The sequence below is a fragment of the Armigeres subalbatus genome, chromosome 2 (genome assembly GCF_024139115.2).
Source record: "Armigeres subalbatus isolate Guangzhou_Male chromosome 2, GZ_Asu_2, whole genome shotgun sequence".
Lineage (NCBI taxonomy): Eukaryota > Metazoa > Arthropoda > Insecta > Diptera > Culicidae > Armigeres > Armigeres subalbatus.
The window spans coordinates 7,274,926-7,302,737 of record NC_085140.1 but is presented as its reverse complement, the minus strand read 5'-3'; the positions used below and the strand labels follow the sequence as shown (position 1 = coordinate 7,302,737).

The 27,812-nt window shown below is 40.6% G+C and overlaps 1 protein-coding gene across 1 annotated transcript; it reads left to right on the top strand.

Moving 5' to 3' along the window:
- Window positions 1-11,408: 11,408 nt before the first annotated feature.
- LOC134208822 (uncharacterized) lies at window positions 11,409-27,389 on the top strand. Its single transcript, XM_062684769.1, has 4 exons — window positions 11,409-11,470; window positions 25,398-25,775; window positions 25,853-26,190; window positions 26,293-27,389. The coding sequence occupies exons 1-4, from the start codon at window positions 11,409-11,411 to the stop codon at window positions 27,387-27,389; spliced, it is 1,875 nt and encodes a 624-aa protein (XP_062540753.1).
- Window positions 27,390-27,812: the final 423 nt, after the last annotated feature.

Genomic DNA, 27,812 nt, shown 5'->3' with positions numbered 1-27,812 from the left:
GACAGACTCATAAAACCTCCGCATATCGTTCTGCTCCATTTTTTCCTGCGCCTCGCTAATCACTTGTTCTTCATATTCTTTCTTCTTTCTGCGGTGGGTTCGTTTCTCGGCTGCTCTTGCTTCCTTGTACCGATCTCTATTCGATCGGGTACCGGACAACAACATCCGGCTCCTGGCAACGTTCTTCTCGTCTGTGACTCTCTGACACTCCACATCGAACCAACCCGTTCTGGGTCGCCTCTGTGCAGTGTCTACCGCTTCTCGTGCTGTTGTGCTCACCGCTCCATGGATCGACTTCCATAGATCGTTGATGTTGTCGCTAACGTTGATTGCACTTATCCGTTCGTCGAGCTTCTGGCGGTACTCAACCGATACTCCTTCCGCCGATAATCGCTGGATATTGTAACGCATATTGAATGTCCGCATATCGATAACATCCGGGAAATGGCGCCCATCCACCAGAACATGGTCTATCTGGTTGCAAGTTTCACCATTTGGGTGTCTCCAGGTGTGCTTTCGGATATTCTTTCGTGCAAAGTAGGTGCTTCTGATGGCCATCCCTCTGGCAGCAGCGAAATTTACTAGACGTAGGCCGTTATCATTGGTAGCGGAGTGGAGGCTCCCCCTACCAATTATGGGACGGAAAAAGACCTCTCTATCGACCTGAGCGTTAGCGTCTCCGATAACAATTTTACGTCATGCTTTGGGTACTCTCCATAGGCTTTATCAAGACATTCATAAAACGTGTCCTTTACGTCGTCGGATTTATCGTTTGTCGGTGCGTAAACGTTGATTGATTGTATGACATTTGCCAGAAAACCATTTGCCAGAATCAATTTGCCAGAATGATTTTTGCCAGAAACCCATTTGCCAGAATGGACCATGTGCCAGAAAGCCATTCCCCAGAATGGACCATTTGCCAGAATGTAATTTGCCAGAATGTACCATTCCCCAGAAATAGTAAAACTGGGAATTCTGATTATTATTGATGGTCTAAGAATAGAAAAAGGATGTACTTTTGCATAACGGGTATTTCGCATTATTTAATAATGGAATGGTTTTCGGTATACATAAATAATATTCATAAAAGGGATTATTCAACATATTAAACAATTTATCAAAAAAATACATTCATATTTGTCTAATACCGAACAACCTGTTGACGAATGCATAACATATTTTTTCGCCTCATTCCAGACGCAGACTTCATTTGATTGAATCATATCTACAATTGGATAATATCACTTTAAATCATACTAGACAGCTATTCGCCCTCATTGAAGAAGTTGTAGTAGGCAAAATGTCTACTACTAAAGAAGGAATCATACCCACAATTGTCATATTCAAACACGGGCACGGGCAAACACCTAGGGATAACAACTATCCTTGCCAAAATCAGACCAAGCGCATTCATTAAAAAATAATTAATCATATCCACCAATTTCTGGGAAACTCCTATTCTCAAAGAAGGGATCACATTCACTATTGCCTTAATCCAGACAAGCGCCTACTTTTAAAGAAGGAACTACATCCACCATTGCCCTGATCCGACCGAGCACCTGCTTTAAAAAAAGGAGTCACATCAACCATTCCTTAATCCAGGCAAGCATCTAATTTTAAAGAAGGGATCACATCCGCCATTTTTTTCTACCCTTAACTGACCCCCACACCAAAGAGCTCACACAGAGAGCCCACTGGTAGTGGACACTTACTAATAAAATTACAAAAAGCGCGGGGATATGCCATTGCCTTAATACGGGCAAGCGCCTACTTTTAAAGAAGGAATCACATCTTCCATTATATTAATCCCGACAAACGCCTACTTTTAAAGAAGGGTTCAAATTCACTATTGCTTTATTTGTGGCAATCGCCTATTTTTAGAGCCTTTTGACCTTAATCCGGGCAAGCGCCTTCTTTTAAAGAAGGGATTATGTCCACCATTGCTTTAGTCTTGGAAAACGCCTATTTTTAAAGAAGGGATCACATCCACCATTGCTTTAATCCGGGCAAGTGCCTACTTAAAAAGAATGAGTCACATCCACCATTCCTTAATCCGGGCAAACGCCTATTGTTATAGAAGGGATCACATCTTTCATTATATTAATCCCGGCAAACGACTACTGTTAAAGAAGGGATCACTTCCACCATTGATTCATTTGTGGCAATCGCTTATTTTTTAAGAAGGGATCAAGCGCCTTCTTATGAAGAAGGGATTATATCCACCATTGCTTAAGTCCTGGCAAACGCCCATTTTTGAATAGAAAGGGATCACATCCTCCATTGCGTTAATCCGGGCAAGCGCCTACTTTTAAAAAAGGAATCTTATGTTCCATTATATTAATCCCGACAAACGCCTACTTTTGAAGAATGAATCACATCTACCATTGCCTTAATCCGGGCAAGCGCCTGCTTTTCAAGAAGGGATCATATTTACCATTGCATTCAGGGCCGGATGTAGGAAGGTTCCGGGGGCGTGGCCCCGGACCCCCACAAATCATATGTACCATAACCAACCTTTTTGTACATTTTGGGGCCCCCACAAACTGTCGGCCCTGGGCCCCCTTCCGGGTGAATCCGGCCCTGATTAAACCGGGCAAGCGTCATGTTTTAAAGAAGCAATTGCCACCATTGCTTTAATCCTGGCAAACGGCCTGGCCTTTTTAACGAAGGGTCCAATGGCAAATAAGAGATGACCAATTCTGGGGAATGGTGAATTCTGGCGAATGGCTATCTGGGGAATGGCACATTCTGGCAAACGTCTTTCTGGGGAAAGGTCCATTCTGGCGAAATGATTCTGGCAAAAAGCCTTCTGGCAAATGACTTTCTGGCGAATGTCATACAACCCGTTGATTAGGCTGTAATTAAAGAATTTGGCCCGTATCCTCAATACACAGATTCGTTCGCTTATGGGTTTCCACCGCATCACTCGCTTCATCTGCTTGCCCATCACTACGAAACCAACTCCATGCTCTGCGTTTTCGCCGCCGCTGTGATAGATGTTATACTTGAATGCAGTGTTGGTCGTGGGGTCCACGGCTCGGAATTCACGTTCTCCGGATCTAGGCCATCGGACTACTTGAATAGCGGCCACGTTCACTCCAACCTTCTGCAGTTCACGAGCCAGAAGGCTCACTCATCCAGGTTCATTTAGGGTCCTGATATTCCAGGTACCGAGTTTCCAATCATAAACCTTATTTCGTTGCCGGGTAGGTTGCCAAAAATAACGTTCTCTTTTTCTTCGTGGTATTTGAGAGGCTTTAGTAAGCTACCTTACCGAGGTCGCGTTACCTACATCGCGCTGGTGGGGCTGCTGACGCGATACAGCATTTCGTTGATCAGCCGCTGGGTACCAGGCAGACGCTGATTGAGCCGCACCTCCTGGTGAACAGACGCTCGAGGCGTACGTTCTCACTCTAGCTGATGTCAGAAGGACAACAGTGCCCAGGCTGCACTACCAGCTAAGTACACAACCCTTAACTGGCGGTCTTTTGTCATCGGACGAACCGTGGAAGCGTGAGATAGGAACTTGTGGGGACCAGAGATCTGTTGGACGCTCCTTCCTTGATGTCAAACCACCATTTTGCAGCCCTTTTGACACCAAATATAAGAATATAAATCCAGACTGAAGTTTTATGTAACATTAATGCTAAAACACATTAATAAAGTTAAAAAAACATTAATGCATTAAATTCAATTTTAATAATTTCTGAAGTAGGATTGACTTACATACATAATTCATGAAAATAATATTCAACCTGTTAAAACCGATTATGGCAGTCTAATAAGCAAGCTAAGCTTGGTTGGCATGGAGTTTCGGAGTGTAGAATTATGCTATCAATCATGCCCAGTTCATTGACATGCGCTATATTGCGAATTTCTAATGTAGTTGCGATATCATAGAAGGTGGAGTAAATCCAGTTTTCGTTAGACTGAATTACAGTTGTCAATTCTGTTAAAAACAATAGCAACTACACGGAACCGCGAATCAACTCTCTTTATGGTTCCTTTCACTCAAATCCGCCCTTGCGTGGAAGAAGCCAAAAATAAGTAAAATGCGAAAAAAACGGTGAGTACTTTGCCTTTACTTCCGTGTTGAATTTTCACCCACTATGAAGTTTCACCAGCTCACATTTATGTTATTTCCACTTACCCGAGACTATGGTGAAATCAACCTAAATTTGGCTTCTTCCACGGAACAACGTTGGGTCGATGCAGCTCTCTTTGTTTATAAAATCATTCATGAGAGGGAGTAAGAAAACTACTTACTTTTGAGTTAAAAAATTGAACTTCGTACTCAAAGTTGAGGTCTTTAAACTTTTTTTAGGTTCTTTACTTTTTCTGTCTTTAGTTATCTTTTGTTTACATGTTGGTAGTTTACCTAATACACTGAACGAAATCATCAGCCATCAATTGAATGAATCGTCATCCAACTGCCTTCAAACTTATACAATCTCTTTATTATATGATGCAATGGATTGGATGATTTTCCATTCAGAATCGGACTCCAATCATTCAAATTTCAAAATAATAATGCTTCAATAAATGAGATTATTTCATATTAGCTAACCTTTGCCCTGATAAAAGTTGCAAATTGAATTTTTATCATCCCAGAAAGCTTTGTTCTGAAAATCATTCTAACGATAATAGAGACAAAAGCAAGTGGCTAATTGCGGTTAGTTCGGTTGGTTGACCTGTAAGCAAAATCTGATCCGGAATAGCTTATTACCATTGTTATTTTATCGTCGTCGCCGTAACAATCCGTATCCGTAGTCTTCTGTCGTGTATTGCTGCCCGTATTCGGAAGTGTTGAAGCGGGAATTGATGACGCATTCCTGTCCTACATACAAATAAGATGTCCTGCAGCACGGTGCAGATGAGTTTAAAGACGGCGAGATGTTTAGAAGGTTGTTGGGCGATCCTCCACGAGATCGCAGGACAAAACCGAAAAATGACATCCGGTAGATCTGGAGGCTAAAGGCAAGAACCTCATTGTGTTTGCTGCTATTCTAAACTTTTTTTATTGCTATTCAAAACATATTTCAGACCCGAAATGAAAACCGTTGGGAAAGAAGTCGAAGTGTCGATAAAACCCCGGAAAAGCAACCGGCGTTTTTCAACTGATCGAGTTTCATTTGGAATACTTCTCCGAACAAAGAATGTTCAATTTGTTTAATTCCATCGCAAAGCTGCATCGTAAGTTCTCTGTTATTTCAAAAATGACAAAAAAGGTCTAAATGCTTTAATCATTATCAGGTAGGCAAGAACGGTGAAACCACCCTCCACCCTCATCGATAGGCGAACTGATACACCCGCATGGGGCCCCGGTTTGTTAACTTCGTGTAGCATCACGTCGTCCAGCCGCCAACTGCATGAAACTGAACCCAGGAAAACTGATCAAAAAGTTCCGTCGGTGGCTAAGAATTTTGGCGTGTCGGGTGCTGTGGCTATACGAGTGGTGGCGTTCGCTTCAGGAAGACAGAAATCATACGTAATACTGGCCAAGATGTACATGCGCTGCCCGAACTGCCTGGTACTTGATGATCCGACCAATCAATATTTTTTCAACGATACCCGACGAACAATGTAATAGATTTAATTGTCTTTATTACGTCAAGCACAATGTAATAATAAATACATTAATAAATCAATTTGAAATCGAATCTGGCTCATATAATTTAATTATGTGCTTTTTTTTCTGAGAAAGTAAAGTCACGACAACATATAAACTGAATTAAGAAATATAATCATTTTTAATAAGAATGCGAAAACGTTTTGAATTTGAATGAAAATCATTTCATATACCATGTTTGGTTTGACTGCCAATTGAATGATTTTAATGTGGTTGCTCTATGACGTACATTCAACTTGCTTGAATTTTATGAGCAGTAGAGTTGAATGACGGTCAGTTCAAAATCATCTGATTAACGTTATAGGGCTTGGATGAACCAAAAATCATTCAGTTTCCTACTGATATTTTAGTTCAGTGTAGTGCATGCTAGACAATATGTCATCTTTGTTTTAAATTAATCAGTAGACTGGCCCAGCTTAGTATTAGGAAAAAATGTAGTCGAATTCCACGGGGCACCTCCCAAAATTGTTTTTTTTAGGTGAGAAAATCAATCTCTCAAAATTTCAGCTCAACGCTTGTTGCATAAGCTGGCGCATTTGATTTCAAGTTTGTATGGAGATTTCATCCAAAATATATAGGAAAATACATTTCCGTAACTCATTCGATCTGGAAATTTGTTCTTATTGCTCGATTGAACTCAGAATTGCAAAAATGGCAGTTGGGATGCTACAGAACAATTTCACAGAACATTGTATGATGATTTAATGAACAGGACTTCTAAAAAGTTCCTTCTACAAAAATTCCTGTGAAATTTTTATCGTAGAATTTTGTGGGGGATTTATTCTCCCAGAATCAAAGTGCCACCTCTTATTTCAATGAGTATTTTAAATGGAGTCTCCTGAGTAATTTTCAGCCAAATCTATAAAGATTTGGAGGTGCATCAAACGATATTTGTGATTTTTCAGAGAAATGTTGTCTGAATGCCCCAATTTCACTCCACATAATAGAAGTATTAGTCGTTGAAATCTTTTTTAGACTATTATCTACCACTTTTTCGTTAATACTAGGATGTTTAGAGGGCTAAACATCGTAGTATTAACTATGACTTTTTAGCAGGTTTAGCTGAAATAATTTTAGGTGCTTCTGGGACTAGTTTAAATTTTCAATATGTGCCAAATTCAATTTTTCCGTTCGTTTCCTTCAGGTGTTGCGGAAGTTTCGTCCATACATCACTTTATACTGAAAAAGAATCTTCGGTATGTAATAATGCAGTTTCCATGAAATACTCAACATTAAAATAGGGTAATCAAGCAAGCATTCTCCCCATGCTAAAACAAAGTTGACTATGATTTATGAGTAAATGTAAATGTAAAAAAAAATGCACATTTTGATTTCCTCAGTAAGAAAAAGACGGTCAATCAAGATTTCGCCAATCCACACTACGGCTCTATTATAATATTTTTTTTGCAATACCTGATCATATTATCTGGTTTACAGTTCGTCTTTGCAACTGAAATGGGTTGCATAATATTTTTTATAACACTCATTTGGGTGCTATAATGAAAAAACAACATCGGAACAGTAGTTACATGACTACATTTTGCTGAATTAGCTTGAGTAAATGTTCAAATAGTGTATTCTCTGCGTCGTGTAATGAATGAAATAGTTTGATGGACATGACATCAAAAATTTCCAAAGGCAAGTACATCTATCGCTTCACGGCTTATCGAACTATGCAATGTGGCACGGTAACATGGAATTTGATTGTTCTCTGCAGCAACATAATTTATTGGCAAGAATGATCATGTGGAGTAAATTAGACTGTACAATTTTGGTACATATTTATCAAATTAAAGTCTATTTTTCTTCATTGCAAAAAATTGTGTGTACAACTCGTTGCAAAACTCGATTTTTATAAACTTACCACAAAATTTGCAACTTGTTGCATAAACTACTATTCAATACCTCAGAAAAACACCATCACCGCTAGATGGATTAATCAGGGCTATATTTTAATAATTTAGAAAGTACTGTTTTGCAACAACATCCTAACCAGAAGTAGCAATCAACACCATAGTTACATTAACGTTCGTCGTCTTATACTCGTCCGCTCATGGGGATCCTTGGAAACGCACTTTTTCCTCGTAATTTGCTTTCTTTTCTTTTTCATTCCATAGCGCGCACTCCACCTTCTTCATGTAACGTCCGCTGCCCTACTCACTGGTGCAATCCACCGTCGAATCGGTACGTAGTCAAGCCATCGGAGAACCCCGAAGGGAACTGCTTTTGAGTGGTTTCTTTCAAAAATAAAAACTCACAGGTACGAGCATAACCACCAGCTGTGATACAAAACGATGAAAAAAGTTCACTCTTCAAGGACTTCGAAAACCCTACGACAGACTAACCGGCGACGGGAGCGGTTGCCATATCAAACTTATTCCAATCAAATGAAAATTGAATATTCAGATCCGTAATCGGAACGAGTCGCATCGTGATCAGACATTGCAATGACGAATCGTTAACTAATATTTCATGGGCTGCAACTGAACAAAAAAAAAGTAAAAATTCAAATCGAATAAGGACACCGGGAACGACTGGATAAAACTGCTTCCGAACGCGACCAATCCCGAATGGTAACTGAACTGACTGACTGACGGAATGAATGCTTGGTTAGCATTGAACGATGGATGTCACTCACCAACAACAACCACCCAACCACCCCATCAGTCCAATTCAACGGAAAATAGAAGGAGGATCTCGGGATGGGGTGGCTTTCGCATTTGCTTTTGTTTGGTGAATCGTCTACCTGGCGGGAACGGATGCAATGCAAATGCTCCCAGGCGTAGGGTTGTACAATAAAATATCCTACAACGTGGTTTTAATGTTGTCGGTGTCTCGTGCCAAATTATACTCGGATTTTACATTTTCCAGACATTTTTATGTATGCAAAATTGAGAGTATTTTAACCCTACTGGCAAACTAACTTATAATACAAAGAGTTTGATAGTGTTTTTCCTACCACAAAAAAACAAAACATAAGGTTTGGCATAAGTTCGCCAACATAAGTTTTGGCTCTCGAGGAACACTAAAAAGCCTAATCATACTGCAGATTTTTCTTTTAGTCATCCTTTTTGGGTCAATTCTTTAATATTAATATGTAAAAGAAATGATTATTAAAGTTCAAACCTCTTATAAATTGGTTTTTAAAACTATGTTTTTTCGATGCATTTATTAACTGTATGGGGCGAATTCACCACCATACCTCGGGGCAAGCCGAGCAAGGTGGTTATTTGAACAAATGGATTGAACCTAATGAAACATTAGGTATCATTTTTGCACTTCAAGGGATTATGAACGAATGATGTTACTTCCAAAATTGTCGTTCTAAATGTTCATTTTGAGTCACTGGTCATAAATTTGACTGTAACTAATTTAACTTTATATTCGTTGTATCCGTTGTTTTAAATTAGCTCTGATTAAAACTGATCTGATCTGATTCTTTCATAAGCACTTGGCAATGCATAGAAGATTTAGATTTTACTCAGACTTGGACATAACTCATTTAAAATATTTTCTAACATTAGTATTGAGCAATTCTCACAAATTCGTAGGTGGTACAAGCCTGGACTATTGTATAAGAGTAGCATCACTTTCACCCGGTACCACAGATATTGATTTGGGACCAATCACTATCTCTTAGATGGAAGCAATAAACACTCCAATAGTCGGGATCTGTCCTGGCCAAGTCCTTGCTGAGGAAGAGAAGGATGGTTAGTTGGACACCTACTATACACCGCGCGGCTGATGTAATGTTTCCAAAAGCGCATTTAGGAAGCACCGCAATGTTATCTCCCCATAATAATCGAGTATACGGGCAGCAACAATCGCGGTGCGTGGTTTCCTGTGGGGAGCACTGCGTGTACTTTTGAGCAAATGCGTTAATAAGGAAAGATGCATAGAACTATATGACCTCTCATAGATGCCACGGAAGGTTTCGGAATAATTAGTATGGGAGGTTTTAACCACATAACATATAGGCATCTTTGCCGTAGGATGTGGTCCTTCCTTGATTTTGAAACACTAGCGAACCTAGCGGTGGAAGCCAAGCTTTACCGAACAACACGCATTAGAAAGAGCAGCATCGCATGCTTCGCTGTTTCTTTCTTTCGCCTTGGATATACGGGAGTTCCGTTCGTCGATTGTTGATACACACAGAGTTTGAAACTTGCCGTTTGCCCTATGATGCCTATCTGTTTTGTGTTATAATAGTAGGAATCGGGTTGGTAGAACATGGAACACAGAAAGAACTAAGAAAGAAATGCAAAGTAGGAAAGGGAGGTGTCTGGAATTTAACGCACGACCTCCTGCTTATAAGTCAGAAGCGGTAGCCACTAGACCACCGAGCTCGTCTTATTCATTCAAAATCTTTTCTCTACCTTTTATTGGAAGTATTAAACCAAGCCGATTTTCTAAGTTTGCTTCTAGGCAGAGTCTCTTAATTCTCGTGTATACATGGATGAGACAGTGTGCCATGAGCTACAAAAGCTCACGTAGCACCGATTCAGTGCGACGAGAGAAGCTAGCGCGCGCATAAAATAACTAAGTGAGCGTGTCTCAATGTACGTCTCATGAGACTCATCTCATGCGCTAGGAATGCATAGCTGGCGTTACTTAGGCGACGATATTATTGAATGAAAATTTCCCGCCCAATCTATTTTACGCATCTCCGTTGTTGTTGGCAAAGGTTTGCCATGGCAAACAGCGCATGAGCTGATCGCATTGAGATGTCTCAATGCGACTCACCAATGTTAATGTGAGGTACACAAGCTTCGTGAGACTCGCACACGCTAAATTTTATGTGCGCGTAGCAGTCGTTGCTCAATCTCATCCTTTTTTGTACGCGTGTATGATGTCTGCTTCTAGGGACACGGCAGGTATTTCCGGCCTTCGTCGTAGAGGCTAAAACGAACGAAAGCAACGTTCATTTGATAGAACCAGGGTTTTTAGATATCACTCTCAATAGATAACGAACAACGATGGAAGAAAGGCAAAACCCGTTACGAATCATAACAAGTCATGATAACAAATTTATCAAGCTTGTATACAAGTGCGAAAAAACAGAATCAGGCATCCCCCACAGAGAAGTGATGATTCTCGTTTTGTTTTCGCTCATTTTGTGTTGGAGACCGCACAGCTATGTAGAACAAGTTGAAATAATAGAGGTAATAAACTATAGAGGAATGGTAGTCCGAAGCACCTTCTTTCCCCGCAAAAATATCCACAAGGCCACATGAAGATTACCACAGAGAACAGACATGGAGGCTCATACAAAATTTTGTTGAAAACGTGTGTAAAGCTCCTCAGCGCCGCCAACGCAGACTGCCCGACATACAAACTCAATCTCACCAAGCGATGGCGTTGGCTTACACTACGTAAACAAGGTGATGCTGCCATCTAGTGACAATTCGGAATGAACACTAGCGCTAAAAAGTAAAATACGGCAAATTTTCACCAACATTCTTAGCACACTAGCACCGCGCAACGGGGGCATAACGACATACTTCAAAATGACCAGTACAAAGTTTTACACAACTTCGCGACATAAGATGAACGTCTGTTCTCTGTGGTTTTACCGAGAACCAAAATAGTTCTATTTAAGCGTATTTTAAGTATAGATTCTCATTCTTTGAGGTGAAGATCTGAATAATGTCAAAATTCACACAAATTAAGGACAAAAAACTTGTTTTGTTTAAATGACAAACGTACTAATGTCACAGACCATATTGAGTGTTTGGAGCCTTTTGAAGACCTTTCCTGCGGCCAGCTCCGTTGCCTGGGGATGGCAGTGTTGCCCCCGCCAAGGGCGCAAGCCCTCAAGGGGCGCCGGAATCAAGAATTACGGTATGGGAAACAGAACAATTTTATTCGTTACATGGCCAAATAATAACAAACCGACCACAAAGTCCAAAGGTCTATGGCGGAGATATTTCAACAAATCTAAGGTACTTTTCACTCAAATCGGAGGTTCAGTGTGGGAGCCCAAAATTAAGTTTTTTTTCTTAAAATTAAATAAAATTCACTTAATATTAAGTACTAGTCGACCCGGCAGACGTTGTCCTGCATAGTAGGCGAAAATGCGCGCTGTGAACTGCCCATGCGAAATTTCCATACAATTTTTTCTATTAGTTTTTCACGAGTTGAGTAAAACTTTAGTCGTGATTTTCGTAGAAAGAAATATCATAAAAACCCAAGGAATGAAGAAAATCCATCCAGCCGATTTAGTGTTATGCGGATACGAAAACAGACCATTTCATTTTTATTATATAGATGTAAAATATACTTGAAAAAAAGTGAAAAAATCTCTTTAAATGTGTGTTTAGTGCTATGCCACATAGATTCGGATTCACGAGTGTTGAAAAAAATACTAACAAGCAGTGCATTGCAGTGGTAGTGAAATTTTCCTAACATCTAATTCCGTGCGTTAGGTTGTAACTGTGGAAGTTCTGTTACGCAAATCCAATTATGTCGATTGTCAAAGTCAAAGACATGGATAGCCTTGGTTATATTGCCATCTAGATGACTTGGAATAAACGGATGCAAGTTTCGTGGTTCAGCTGAGTGACGGATCATCGTACAAATCTGGTGAGCCCGTTTCAGTATAAATATTCAAATCAAAACTTTGCTATAATTCAAAACTCATCGGAAAAGAAGCTTTTTTATTAATCTGCTTCATACACAAGTTTAATCTCAGACCTGTATCTTTATTACAGTGCATTCCTTTCTATATATTATTTTGATTTATGTTTTGATAGTTTAGATAGTTTTGATCTCCTATTTATCAGTGGAGAGAGACATTTCAAAAGAAGCATACATTTGTTCTTGATTTTTTTCTGTGTGAGACTTGAAAAGTAATTTAGCATCGAGTATAACTCCTAGCAGAGTGACTTCGGACGACCAGTTGATGGCATTATTTTCTACAGTGATCATACAATTGCTAGGATTGCCTATGTAAAATCATTATAGTTTGCGTTTTTGCTGAGTTGATTTTGATTTTCCAGTCGGTCATATATCTAATAAGAACCTCCATGCTTCTTTGAAGTTTATTTGTAAGTTCTCTGGGCTTCCTTTCCTTCATCGCAATGGATGTATCATCCGCAAAAAGTGCAAGAACGCACTCGCCAGATAGAGTGGGAAGGTCAGACGTGAAAATGCTATATAGGATGGGCCCAAGCAGGCTACCTTGCGGAACCCCTGCAGGTATTGAGTAACTATCGGAAAGTGATCTCCTAGGAGATAATTTTTAATAATTTTCGTCAAACACAGCGGATTGTTAAACCTGTTTAGTTTGTAAATGAAAGCTTAAAATAATTTACTCAGCGAGGACAGTATACTGATGGGTCTGTAGCTTCTTGGAGAGGTTGGATCCTTGCCAGGCTTGAGGATAAAGACTATCTTCGCCAACCAGGGAAGTAGTTAAGCAACCAGCAACTTAACTACTAGTTCAAGACAACGATTGAATATGTTGGGCAGTAGAAAAATAACCTTGTCGGATAGCTTCTTGAGGACTAGGTTGGAGCTGTACACAAACCACGTAGACCGAAATTTCACATTTTCAAACCCCCGTCCCCCTTAGTAGACTTTTCCGAAACCCCTCCCCTCCCCCTTGAAGTCTACGTAGACTTTTTTAAATTTTACAAAATATCATATGCGATTTTAAAAATATGGAGTTCAACCATGTTTTAAGCAATTCAGCTATTCAAATCCATTTCAGTACATGCAAGATTGAAACAACTATTGCGATTGTTGCATCAAACAACGGGAATATTGTTGTTTCAAACTTCAATGTTGTTGTTTCAGCATGTTCACATACTTTATTCAATTGAATAAGGCTTGCTGACGTTTAATCATCTTTCTCTTGCACGCTCACAGAGCGAGTAGGACTTATTTTCATCGGGAAACGCTTCGAGGTAATTTTAAGTTTAAACGAACAGTTTGAAATATTTCTCGTGGAATTTTAGAATGGTTTCCTACGATACATATTTTTAAATATCTGTTACAAATTTGGAGCAATTTCCACATTCTAAAGAATTTTCCGAATAATTTTCGATGGAAATTATGAAGAATTTTCAGTTGAAATTTTGGCTTTCTTACAAAAATTGCAAATATTTTATTTGTGGAAACTCTAAGAGTTTTTGGTGGAAAATTCAAATAATTTCTCTTGGAAATTTTCAACATTTTCTATAGCAATGGCAAAGATTTTCCATCAATAATTCCAAAGAATTTGAATTAGAACTCCCGAATAAATTGCCGTAAATTTTCTAATAATTTTTCATCGACATTCCGAAAAGTATCGCTTATATGTCTAAAGAATTCTTCGCGAAATTTTTTAAGAATTACCGAAATTAAGAAAAGGGACTCCCTATGGAATCTCCAGCTGAAATTCTAGAGGCTTTCTCGCGGAGATTTCGGAGAATTCCCCTTACAAGTTTTAAAGAATGTTTTTTGAAAATTCACATGACTTTTTCTTTGATATTCCAAGATGCTTCCTTTGTAAATTTCAAAGAATTTTCCGTTGAAGTACGACATAATTTCCCGTGAAAATTCTCAGGAATCACCTGTCGTTTCCATGGAAGTTCCTGCCGAAAATCAAAAGATATTCTAGTAGAATTTGCCATAAAGTCCGAGCGGAAATAAAGAAAAAATTGAAGGATTTTATAGAACACTTTGGAGAATTTTCCTGCTCAACATAGAAGAATTTTCATTTTCCAATTTCCAATTTCCAAAATCCATGATAGTTTTAGGCCATAGTTCACCCAAAAAAACCTTTAAAATCAAACAGGTGAACTTCCCACAAAGCTGCTGCATAAATTGTTATCCAAAAGAAAAGTCTACGTGGACTTTTGGTATACCCTCCCCCCCCCCCGTCCCTCTTCGTAATGATACAAAATGTAGAGTGTTTGATAGATCGTGTTAAAGTACGCGTCGGTTTGTGAGATTTTTTCTTCGTCGCGGGATCCGTGGAATAAATATAAGTTGATAAATAGTAAAGAGTGCAAGTTTGTTCGTGTTTTGTATTGGACGTAGAACGATCAGATATCGCGTCCAGACATGTTTGCTTCGGTAAGCAGAACGATCGGCCGGTCATCGAAATTTTGTTCTGCTTTGTGCGGTAAGCAGAACGATCGGCCGATAATCGAAAAAAATTGTTCTGCCTCGTGCGTGTGTTTAAATTAATTTGAAAGTAAAAGTTAAAATCGCGTCCAGACATGTTTTCTACAATAAGCAGAACGATCGGCCGGTCATCAAAGTTTTATTCTGCTTTGTGCGGTAAGCAGAACGATCAGCCGATCACCGAAATTTTGTTCTGCTTTGTGCGGCCTTAAAAATAAAAAAATAAAACTAGTATTGTTTTCATCGATCAAACTACACGCTATACACGGCATACCGTTTACCAAAACGAACCCTGCCACACTCCTACCCCATATATCCAACATCCCAGTGATTTCTCGTGGAAGTGCAGATGACTCGTCGGCTTCTATCAAAGCGGGTATCACGTCAACAAATTCCTACCTATTCCCTAATTGACCTGCATTCGGACACGGCCGGCGCTGGTATTGCTTATTTTTGGGTCACCAGTTCTTACACATTGAAGATGATGTTAGTCCCAAACGTCATCTGTTGGTTCTCTGTGTAATTACAGCTGATCTGGCAATAACGGAGTAGCAACCGTGGGCGGTCAATCATGCTCATGCTCATGCTCATATAGATGTAAAATATACTTAATTTTAAATTGAAACTAATCAAAAGTAAGGTAAATTTAACACAACTTTTGTAAACATGAGATTACTCAACGTTGGGTTCCCACACTTTAATCACAGAGAACAGACATAGAGGCTCATACAAAATTTTGTTGAAAACGTGTGTAAAGCTCCTCAGCGCCGCCAACGCAGACTGCCCGACATACAAACTCAATCTCACCAAGCGATGGCGTTGGTTTACACTACGTAAACAAGGTGATACTGCCATCTAGTGACAATTCGGAACAAACACTAGCGCTAAAAAGTAAAATACGACAAATTTTCACCAGCATTGTTAGCACACTAGCACCGCGCAACGGAGGCATAACGACATACTTTAAAATGACCAGTACAAAATTTTACACGACTTCGCGATATAAGATGAACGTCTGTTCTCTGTGCTTTAATGCTCTTGTTGAGTGGTTTTGCTCTTCATTTTATGACAACAAAGAGAAGAGGGAGGGAGATGCACGAGAGAAAAAAGTACCTAGTAGTATTGGGTACTTTTTCTAACCCTGTAGCAGTTGAATGTGGGACTACGAGGCGAATGTAGTGCCAACTAAAATGTAGTGTAACTAAAATATCTTTTGACGATGCTGACAACTGATTAAGGCACCCTGTCGAACTATTGCGCAAAATCGATCAGCAATATGTCGTTCGTAAATATCGCTTCCATAGCGCCCACCAAAGTCAGAGAGACTTTGACGCTTTCTAAACTTTTCATTTATTAACTACTAGCAAACCCGACGAACTTCGTTTCGAATAAAGTTGATATCTTCTTTTTATTGGCATTACATCCCCACACTGGGACAGAGCCGCCTCGCAGCTTAGTGTTCATTAAGCACTTCCACAGTTATTAACTGCGAGGTTTCTTAGCCAAGTTTACCATTTTTGCATTCGTATATCATGAGGCTAACACGATGATACTTTTATGCCCAGGGAAGTCGAGACAATTTCCAATCCGAAAATTGCCTAGACCGGCACCGGGAATCGAACCCAGCCACCCTCAGCATGGTCTTGCTTTGTAGCCGCGCGTCTTACCGCACGGCTAAGGAGGGCCCTTACAAAGTTGATATATTCTCTGATTTATTCTCGAGGTAAGAAAAAAATGATGTTTCATTTGTATGGGAGCCTCCCTTTGCAAAGAGGGGAGGGGTCTCGAACCATCTTAAGAACCTTCCCGGCCCCAAAACCTATGCATACAAATTTGCACGCCGATCGGTTCAGTAGTTTCGGAGTCTATAAGGTTCAGACAGACAGAAATTCATTTTTACTGTTTACTTTCTAAACTGTAAGGCACAGAGAACAGACATGGATGCTCGAACAAAATTTCGTTTAAAACGTGTGTAAAGATTTGAATCGTACCTCAGCGCCGCCAACGCAGGCTGCCCGACATAAAAACTCAATTTCACTAAGTGATGGCGTTGGCATACACTACATAAACAATGTAGTGCTGCCACCTAGGACCGAGCCTAGGAGCAATTCAGAGTGAACACTAGCGCTAAAAAGTAAAATACTGCAAATTTTATCCATATTTATCAGCACACTAGCACCGCGCAACGGGGGCATAACGACATACTTTAAAATGACCAGTACAAACTTTTACACAAGCACGCGAATGAAGATGAACGTCTGTTCTCTGTGTGTAAGGATCAGCGCCAGCTTTCCGGCACAGCTCCTTGAAGCGGTTGGACATGCTGACTTCTATCTTCCGTTTGATAGTCGTTTCAGCTTCACGGAAATATATCTTACGATCCTCTCTGACGGTTTCAGACCATTTTGCTCTTCAAAATTGTGTCTTCTTGCAATGACAGGCAAGGAGGTTGACAAGAGTTTCGCTCAACCTCGCAAGCCCTCGTTAGTGTCGCCGCTGTCTACTCGAAGTGCTTCAACAAAAAGATTCCTGTCGAAGTCCTTCGTCATCCATTTTCCCCGCTTACCGTTATATGTTGTCGTACTGTCGGCATTCGTATTACCTGGGACGGGACTTGCAAAAAGGAAAAAAATGCAACGTCATCTGCTGCCAGTCAGCCACTGTCACGAACTGTCAGATGCTGCCAGCAGCGTTTTGTGCGAAAGTATTGGCATTCCATAAGAAGTATTCCACATGAAAAGTATTCCAAAATAGCCGGGCAGCTTATTATTAAGCAGTTATGAATGTGTTTATTTCCCGATATGAAAATCATTGTGGAAATAAGTTTACAAAATAGCAAATTAAAAACATTTTTATCATGCTAAGAAGAGTCTACACGGCACTTAGCTGAAGCAGTTGAAAACCCCAAAAAACCATGGTCAACTGTGATGCAGATGTGTTGAAAAGTAGAACAAGGGCCAAAACTAGAAAAAAGAAGCAGCGTCTTTGAAGGTCATCTGCACTTCACCCTGCTTATCAGTTTGTTTACCGTAGTTATCTTGAACCCAACCACTTCCTTTCTATAGTAGGGTTCTTACGTTTTCTTTGTTGCCCACGGTTGCCCTTGCGGAAGACCAAGCTCTTGATTGTTCACCACTTTCCTACCCAAGTCTTTTAGCTTCGAGTCCAACTTCTCTGCGTACTTCATTTTATCGCTCGCTGCGATTATCAAGGCGCAAACCTTGACCCACTCCGAGGGGATCGACGTTTTTCTTTCTTCTTCTTTTTCACATTCTATTGAACTTTCATTTATTATGGATCCTGGATGCCCTAATAAGTTTTGGTAATCTTTTGAATTTCAACCACCTATGTATTTCTGTATATGATTGGATCGTAAAGTACACATCTTTCCACAATTTAGGGGGAGCGACGGTTCCCCCCTGCCCCCCTCTGGCTACGCCCTTGCTGTTCTAGGATCCTCCTCTTGGCTATCCTGATTCGTAACTGGAGACCGCGAGGTTGTTTATCGGAATGGAGGCAGTCTACTTACAATAAGGTGGCTCAAAAAACATATTTTTAAATTTTGTGATGGGCCGCCCTCTTACTCGATTTAATCGAGTCGATTATATTTGATGCCCTGATGCTCTGGAGAAAATTTCAGCCAAATCAGTCAACGTTTGGACGGTGCTAAACTTGTTGGTACTTCCTGAGTTGACTTGTTGAAAGTTTATATAGAAAAATGTATGCACTTACAAAACTTTTTCACCGAAAATCAGCATAATTTTGCTGAATTTTGCCGAGCTGAATGATCAGCAATTATTTCAGCAAACTGAAATTACTGAAAATATCAGCAAGGTGGACTGTCATTTCATTTGACAACTATTTACTGAAGAGTCAGCAAAGTTTGCTGAAAATCCAGTTAGTTTGACCATTGCAGGATTTGACAGCATCATGCTGATCAAATTCAGCAAAATACTTCTAATTGCTGATATCATCAGCTTTTTCGATCTACACATAAATTATAGACAAATTGATTTTTTTTTTAAATTTATTTACGAAAGAGAACATTGAAATTTCAAAAACAATAAAGCCGATTTTTGGAAGATTTGTTGAAAGCTCGAAACGTTGGATGTCCTCTTCGATTGGATTTGGCTGAAAAATATGTATAATTTTACTAGGTATTGGATATAAATTTTATGTAAATGTATACGATATAATTCATTGGATGGAATACTTACCGATATCATGTTGGATTGAGCGAAGTTCAATGCTTAAAACACCAATTAAAAACAACAATTATAAAAACTCCTGTTCTAACTATAATGGTTGCTTTTCAGTAAACTATAAAGCTGTCAAGTCGATGTGAAATGCTGTATACGTTCAGTAATCTGAAAAGGTATACTGATTTTCAGTGAAAACCAATCAAATAATCGGTAAACTCCAAAAATGCTGATTGATTTTCAGTAAAATGTTTTGCTGAAATGCTATTTGAGATTTTGGTGTGTATGCAGGAACATCAAAAAACAGTAATTTGCAGTTGGACGACATAATTTCCCATGAAGAACTTTGATACTCATACAGTTCTTGTAGAATTAAATACAGAATGTTATGCTAAAACCTATGTAAGCTTCTGGTTTGTTCCATTATGCTTATGTACTGCATATGCTTGATTTCTTTTCGATCAATTTAATATCAAAAGTATCACAAATTAACTTGTAATCTACCAATGTCACAAAATGTTCTTTTTATTTTTCCTCAACATTCTCATGGATAAAAAATCTTCTATAATCAAATCTAAGGGAATGATAGTTGTAAGTGGAGAAATCCACTATACTAAAACAAAAAAAATACACCTGACCGTAATGGTGCCTTTCTCGTGGTTTATAAACAAAACATGCCATAGAGCGAATGTAAAGATTTTATGTACACTTAACGTACGAGAAAGGTCAAAAACGATTCCCTACATAGATGAAAATCATTTGAGCCGATTGATCAACTACCGAGACAGACAGTCTAGTGATCCCAAGTGAGAAAACTTAGAGCCTCAGGCTGGCCAATACAATCGATGTGAATTCCTTGAGTTATTCATGAATATCGAATGAAGTGGCAACTTTATGTCGCTGCAGAGGTGGCGTGTGTATGATAAACTATTCCAAAACGTATGCCAAAGTTATTCATTTGTACCCAATGCGATAGACATCGTATTTGGCTATGGGATCTTTTATTTATTGCCTACGAATATAGTGCTAAAGTCTTCTTTTTGTCTTCTTTGTATATCAGAGGTGTCCCGAAAGGCTATCATTTTCTCCAAGCTTGGAGGACCATAAGTGTTAGATATCATATAACTCAGCTCGACAAATTGAGCAAATGTTTGCCTGTTTTTTCTTCCTTTGTTTATGTGAATGCGTTCAAATTATGAAGAAAATAGTGCATTGAAACAAAAAAAGTTGGTGTTTTTGCTATGTACGAGAAAGACAGTACTGCTAATAGGTGAATTAATTCTTATTCTTCAATGGCTCTACATTCCAACTGGAACTTGGCCTGCTTTCCAACTTAGTATTCTATTAGCATTTCCTCAGTTATAAATTGAAATCTTTTCTATGCCCGCCATTGCATGAGTATGTACCTTGTGTGGTAAGGTACAATGGGTACACTATGGCCAGGGTGTCGAGAATGTTTCCCACCCGAAAAAATCCTAGACCGGACCGTGAATCGAACTCGCCATTCCTTCTTCTTCTTCTCATTGGCATTACATCCCCACACTGGGACAGAGCCGCCTCACAGCTTAGTTTTCATTAATCACTTCCACAGTTGTTAACTGCGAGCCAGGTTACCATTTTTGCATTCGTATATCATGAGGCTAACACGATAATACTTTTTTCCCAGGGACTCGAGATAATATCCAATCCGAAAATTGCCTAGACCGGCACCGGGAATCGAACCCAGCCACCCTCAGCATGGTCTTGCTTTGTAGCCGAGCGTCTTACCTCACGGCTAAGGAGGGCCCGCCATTCCTGGATTGGCAATCCTACGCCTTTGCTCGCAAGGCTACTGGAGACCCCACATGGTGGTGAATTAATTAGGTTTGTCGAAATTACCCATTCTCAACTTACGTACGTATTAGCTGGCATGGAGCTGGCGGAATCGGACTATTCTGAGTCTTGTGAATCCGATGATGATGATCAGGAACACGGTCAAGGTGCATCATTCTTTAAAATTGGATGCGAGATGCTTGTGGAAGTAAACTGAATTGTATGGAGGATTTTTTTCTTTATCAAAGAGATTTTTGTATTTTAATTAAGATTGAAAAGGGAGGACGAGTAGAATGACATCCAAGAAGAGCAATACGATGGTAAATATTGTTGGTCTGCAAGTTCAAAGAAAGGCGTTCCACCAGATCGTTGTCAAGAAGAGGAGCCTTGTAGCAGTTAGCGGCTCGAAGTATGAGTTTTATGTTGGAAGGTGTCATGAACTGTTGAATGCATTTCTGCTAGAGAAAAAGATTTGGGAGTTGACAACGTTGCCAACTGCGAGCAAGGTCATCAGATGCCGTTGACTCTATGGCAGGACAAAGAAACAGGATAAGCGGAAGCTAAGGTTGCATGGATTCCTATGGATGTTGGATATCTATGTACAGCAAAAAAGAGTTGGAGAATCTGCCGAATAAGAAGTTCCAAATTTTTATCAGCTGTTTGCTGTAGCTTCGTCTAGAGCTTACGAATATTGCACGACTAAAAAAACTTTTTTCCATAAAAAATTGCCAATAAAGAAATAAGGGTATGAGCAATTCATAATTATATAAAATTTCCACAAATAAAGCAAAATTTACATGAACAATTAAAAAATTTCTACGAAACAAAAATTAAATAGCACTTTTAAAATCAAAAATTGCATTTATGAAATATGAATTTTCCATAAAGAAATTTAAATGTTCCACGGGAAAAATTCAAAAATTTCTTTAAATTATTCAATACATATTAGCAATAAAGAATTACAAAATTTTCCACAAATTTTTTTTTCCATAAAAAAAATTAAGAACTGCACGAAAAAATCAATAAAGAGCAATAAAAAAAATATGAAATTTTCAATAAAGAAATATAAAAACTAAGTAAAACTGGACATTTTTCCATAGATGATAACTTCTTTGAAAGCGTTGAAATTTCATGGAAAATTTTATCAATTATATTGCTTTTTTGTATTTTTTATATTATTATTACGCGCCGATATTCCCGCCCTCCGCGGAGACAATTTCGTAGGACATCCGAGAAGTCAAGTGCGGGGAAGCAAGTGAGCAGAAGGTAAACGATAAAGTAACCCTGAGTGATCACTTCGAGGTTGTTTGGGTCGGAAGAGAGCGGCGTCAGCGGCCGCGAATTTAAGCAGGCTTCGATGCCAGTTAGCAGTGACGAATTCGCACTAAGAGAGAACCGACTTTCCGACGGTTCGACAGAAGTCATACGCAGGACTTAACTTCTGAAGTTTGGGCTGCAGAGTGGTATAAATTTAAAATTTATGCCTTCGTCCGCGCAATGGTGAACGAATTCTATCCTGCTGTGCTGTGAACGAAACTGTTTGTCCAATTTCTATAATTCCTTCGCGGCTTCTCAGAAGCTTGTAGCGTTATTACACTCTATGAGACTTGGTTCTGATTTTCCAGCAATAATCTGATGCAGCGTTGCTTTGAATGCCGAAGTGGGGAGGTCGTAGACCAGCTCCATATTGACAAGGCAGACGAAAATGGCTACGAAACATTTTATTCGAGGTGCTTTATTAGCCTTGCGGTACTGGAACGGCCCACAGAACTCTTCCCCTGTGTTCAGCATTGACAATTTCGGGGTATCTCTCTCTAGATGCAAATCTCACTAGCTGATCGAGATTACGAGGACGGCAGCGAATACTGCTTGCGCAGGAGTGCACATCACACGTGCAAAATCCCAAAGTCGAAAAGGTTGAAAACTCTCGCGGACGCATGCCACAAGAGTTTAGGTCCAGCGTGCAGGTGCTTCAGATTGTAGTACGAAACAATCGGCCGTATATCTCAAGCGGCCTTGAAGTCGTAGAATACCATCAACGACAATCGGGGCGATGTTCCGTAGTTTCGAGTTTCGGTTCAACTTGACTGTGTGTAGCTTCCGCAGCGATATCTTTAGCGAAGACTTTGTTTTGCGCTAGTCGAGCTACACATTGTTGAAAGCTTCAATGAGTTGTAGAAAACCTGACCGTCGATCTGTGCGGTTATTAGGCTCGCTGTTGTGACTGAAGCGACGAAGTAGAGCAACGATACTAACGAACGTCGCGTCGTAAATAACGATCGAATCAAGCATATTGGTTGATGCACGTATACTGGCGGTGATGCTGTTTTCACTTCAAGTAGCTCGTGTAGTAAGTCAAATGAGGTTTGTTGAGCTGGCGGTGGCCAACGCCGCGACGGTTGACTAATCCATGGTGGGCCATTTCACCACTACACGCTTCGAAAAATGATATCCGCATAGTTTTCGACCTTTGGGACATGCCACCAATCACAGTATGTGGTGAGATGTTGCGCCTTGGAGATTCAATTTGTAATAACAGTTTTCAACCGCGATGGTGTCGAACGAAGCCTCGGAGTCTGTCCAAAAATGACATTGACCTTCAACGCTGTACTTGGTTGGACCTTGTTATGCAAATGGCGCTAGAGAAGGGCTGATGAGAGCAAAAGACGTGGTAAACAGATGCGCTTCAGTCTTCAGTCAGCGAGGCCACCTTAGGATTTGCCGAAGCATTTTTTCGATGTCAGCAATAATAACGAAGCGATGCATCCGAAACTGCAGAATGATAATTTACATGTCAACTTAAAACTACTTGATTCCACTATCAGGGGAACGCGAAACGTCGAAGACTACTCGCAATTACATCTACTACAGTCTATAAATGATCAATATTACTATGCAACGTCACGGTAGTTAAGAAAATTATTTTGAGCTTTTTAGTGGAATGTCTTCACTTGTCATAAGACGAGTTTGTACAATCCCATTGAATTCCACCACTTAATTGTATCTTGACAGATACGTATTTCGACCTCAACAATAAGGCCGTCTTCAGTGTCTCGTACGAGAAGAGTCAAGTACGAGAAGAGTCAAGTACGAGAAGAGTCAAGTACGAGACACTGAAGACGGCCTTACTGTTGAGGTCGAAATACGTATCTGTCAAGATACAATTAAGTGGTGGTATTCAATGGGATTGTACAAACTCGTCTTATGATAAGTCACGGTAGTGCCAAATGAATGTCAATTAATTGCATATTATTCGGCAACTCGGCCGTACGAAAACCATTTTTTGTTAAATATCTTGGCTGTGCATATGCACAGCATATGTTTCGAAATGGACAAATTGATATGAAATTTGCGAAAGAGAATCCACATGTCTTGGAGGGACTCGAACCCTCAACCTCCTACTCTCTAGATAGGCGTGATAACCCCTACACAACAAGACCACTTAAAGGTCACGTTTGCGGAAAAGCCATCAGAATCCGAGTACCAACCTCCACCGCGGTTAGCTCTCTTTTTTGCAAATTGAATATCTTTCGGATGCTTGATTTGTCCAATCTCCACATGTGCTTTACTATTGTATATCCACAGCCAAGCGAGTGCACATTGTTTATTAAACGAGAGGATCGCACTCCATGCCCCCCAGTAACTGTCTGGGCGGGACGGTATAGAATGCGAATTCAATCGCACTCTGCTGTGCCAAAGGCTTGCTTGGCTAAAGCATTTGATGAGTTTGATTGCCTTTTACGTAAGCGGTCGCGTGTACTCAGACGACTAATGACGGTGAAAGACCGACACTTGATTACAATTAATTGCATATTATTCGGCAACTTGGCCGTACGAAAACCATTTTTTTTGTCTGATGGCTTTTCCGCAAACGTGACCTTTAAGTGGTCTTGTTGTGTAGGGGTTATCACGCCTATCTAGAGAGTAGGAGGTTGAGGGTGCGAGTCCCTCCAAGACACATGGATTCTTTTTCGCAAATTTCATATCAATTTGTCCATTTCGAAACATATGCTGTGCATATGCACAGCCAAGATATTTAACAAAAAAATTAATGTCATTTTATGCACTTGCAGTCCGAGTCCGTGGATCATTATTTGCGTCACTGGGTCACGTTCGCTCTTTCACTGCACTTATTTACAGGAACCTTAAAAAACGCGAAACGAGACTGATTTTTTTTCCGATGAGATGGAATTAGGCCTTAAGGTCTACACGCGTACTGATTCAGAGATTCAGTTTTAAATGTGGAACATGCCTTTTGTGGCACATAGGACAGAATGCGTTCATAACATATTGATGACTAAGAACATCTGTTGTGAACACATTCTATTCTATAATCCACAAAGGGCATGAACCATATTCAAAACGGTTCGCTTGATCTATAGTTGGGCGTGTAGACCCTATGGCCTTACTTCAGGGATTTCTCGGATGACTAAGAACATCGGTTATTAACACATTCTATTCAATGTTCCACAAAGGGCATTAGCATATTCCAAACAGTCCGCATAATCTTCGGCTATGGAAGTAGACCTTTAAGCTTTATTCCATGAAATTCTTGGATAAGCAGCTTGGGTCTTCCAGCATCCGACGACAGGCAAGTACAATCAAGTTTTCGTTTCTCCGACGTCTGATGACGTTACATTTTTCAGTATCCTGCGCTCGACCAATCTACGTGCTGATTCCCCTATATGGCCTACCTCTGGGAATTCGGAACGCGCCACAGAGAGTCTCAAAGGAGCCCTCAACTTCTACGACTCAATCAAGCCTCTTGCCATCTCCGCTTACCCAGTCCTGCTACCGGAAGCGGGGAAAGGGTCGTCCAACAACTTGAATACGCCGAAGAACATGATTATCCGTCAGCTCAACCGAGATATGATATTGCACACCTTGCCTCTACATCCAGTACGCTCCCGGGACGCACTCATGCCGCAAGTTCTGAGGAAGCCCCTAATCCTCCCAACTCAGTCGTGCCATTCCTGCCAGCGACCAGCAGACGTCCCGGTCCTGTGCTTGGGCCAGGAAATGGGGTCCTCCGAACTCCTTATGCCGGCAAGTACTCTCAGTCAATGAATTCTTCTCTACCTGATAGTATTCCGATTTGCAGTGCCTCATCCGCTCCTCGCCACATTCAGTCCGACATATCCATCTACTATCAGAACGATGGAGGAATTAACGGCCTTCTGGACGAATATAGACTAGCTGTTCTGGATCAGAACTACGACGTCATAGTGTTTAGTGAAACCTGGCATGATTCTCGAACTATTTCGAGCTACGTTTTTGGAGCTAGCTACGAAGTTTTTCGCTGTGATCGCATACCGACGAAAAGCATCAAAACTACCGGAGGTGGCGTACTTGTTGCAATTGACTCCAGATTAGAAGCAAAAATGGTTGAAGACGATTACCTGAACACCGTTGAGCAAGTATGGGTTGCTGTTCAGCTTGGTGACAGGCAATTATTACACTGTGCTGTGTATACCTCTCCGAATCGGACTCGCTACTTGGATCTCATTGACACACACTGTTGATCTGTATCTTGTGCTTCAGATATGGCCGCGCCTTGTGATGAGGTTGTGATTTTAGGCGACTTCAACCATATGGGCATTGCATGGACTCATATTCACAGCGGCTTCTTCCAGCCGGATCTTGAAAGCTCCACGTTCCATGCACGTGCCGTTAAACTTCTGGATAACTACAGTATCGCAACGCTATATCAAATCAATGGCGAGGTTAACGAGAATAATCGCTCTCTGGACCTCTGCTTCGTGAGTGGTCGTACCACGGCACCTTCCATCTGTTCGGCTCCTGCACCCTTAGTTAAGGATGTTGCTCATCACCGCCCTCTAGTGATTGCCGTCGAAGATAATGTTATGCGTGATTTCTTCAACCCCCCAGCCGTGGTATCGTACGATTTCCATAAGGCGGACCATCGCAGTATTACTGAAGTGCTATCAAATATGGATTGGGAACATATTCTTGATCTAGTAGACATTAATTCTGCTGCAGAAACTTTTTCTCACATCATGGTGTACATCATCGACAGGCATGTCCCAAAAAAGTCCGTTCGATCAGACTCTCGTATCCCGTGGATGACGAATGCTCTCCGGTCGCTGAAAAGGTGCAAGAAAGCTGCACTCAGAAGTTACACGAAACACCGTACGTTGCCACTCAAATTCCACTATGTCAGACTCAACAACGAGTATAAGCGGATCAGTCGTTATCATTTCCTACGCTACCAAAGAGGGATACAGCGACGACTAAGATCTCACCCAAAGTCCTTTTGGAGCTACGTAAATGAACAGCGCAAAGAGACTGGATTTCCATCGTCCATGGTATTCAATAGTGAATCTGCAAGCACCCAACAAGGTATATGCAACCTGTTCTCAGCTAAATTCGCCAGTGTGTTTGAAGACGAACAACTACCTGTTGATGTCGTGACCACCGCTGCCAGCAACGTCCCATTAGCTAATCAATCGCTCGGTGATATCGAGGTGAATGTCGAAGCCATCTCGAGAGCGATGTCAAAGCTTAAGACATCATCTAAGCCTGGTCCTGACGGTGTTCCATCGATGATTCTCAAAAGGAATATTACCTGGCTGCTGGAACCCCTCTCTCTATGCAGCGGCACATTCCCATCTTGCTGAAAGACTGCAGATATGTTTCCGGTCTACAAAAAGGAGAGCAAGCGTGATGTGAACAATTATCGGGGTATCACATCGCTTAGTGCAATAGCGAAGCTTTTTGAACTGATTGTCATGAACCCGCTGAATGCCCACTGCAAACAATATCTTTGCGCTGACCAACATGGTTTTACAGCTGGCCGTTCAACAACTACTAACTTGTTGTGCCTAACGTCGTACGTCACGGATAGCATGATTGCACGCACTCAAACGGACGTGATTTACACGGATCTTTCTGCAGCATTCGATAAGCTGAGCCATAAAATTGCAATCGCCAAGCTTGACAGCTTGGAGCTTGGAGTCGGTGGAAATCTTCTCGATTGGTTTCGATCATATCTGACCGGACGCCAGCTTGTGGTTGCTTTAGGCGATTGTCGCTCAGATAGT

What these genes read in the sequence shown, in the direction of transcription:
- LOC134208822 (XM_062684769.1), top strand. Translation starts at nt 11,409, where the DNA reads ATGGCAGTGTTGCCCCCGCCAAGGGCGCAAGCCCTCAAGGGGCGCCGG. An exon ending in CGCCGGAATCAAGAATTACG is followed by an intron (nt 11,471 to 25,397) that starts GTATGGGAAACA and finishes TACATTTTTCAG; the next exon opens with TATCCTGCGCTCGACCAATC. An exon ending in ATGGGTTGCTGTTCAGCTTG is followed by an intron (nt 26,191 to 26,292) that starts GTGACAGGCAAT and finishes CTTGTGCTTCAG; the next exon opens with ATATGGCCGCGCCTTGTGAT.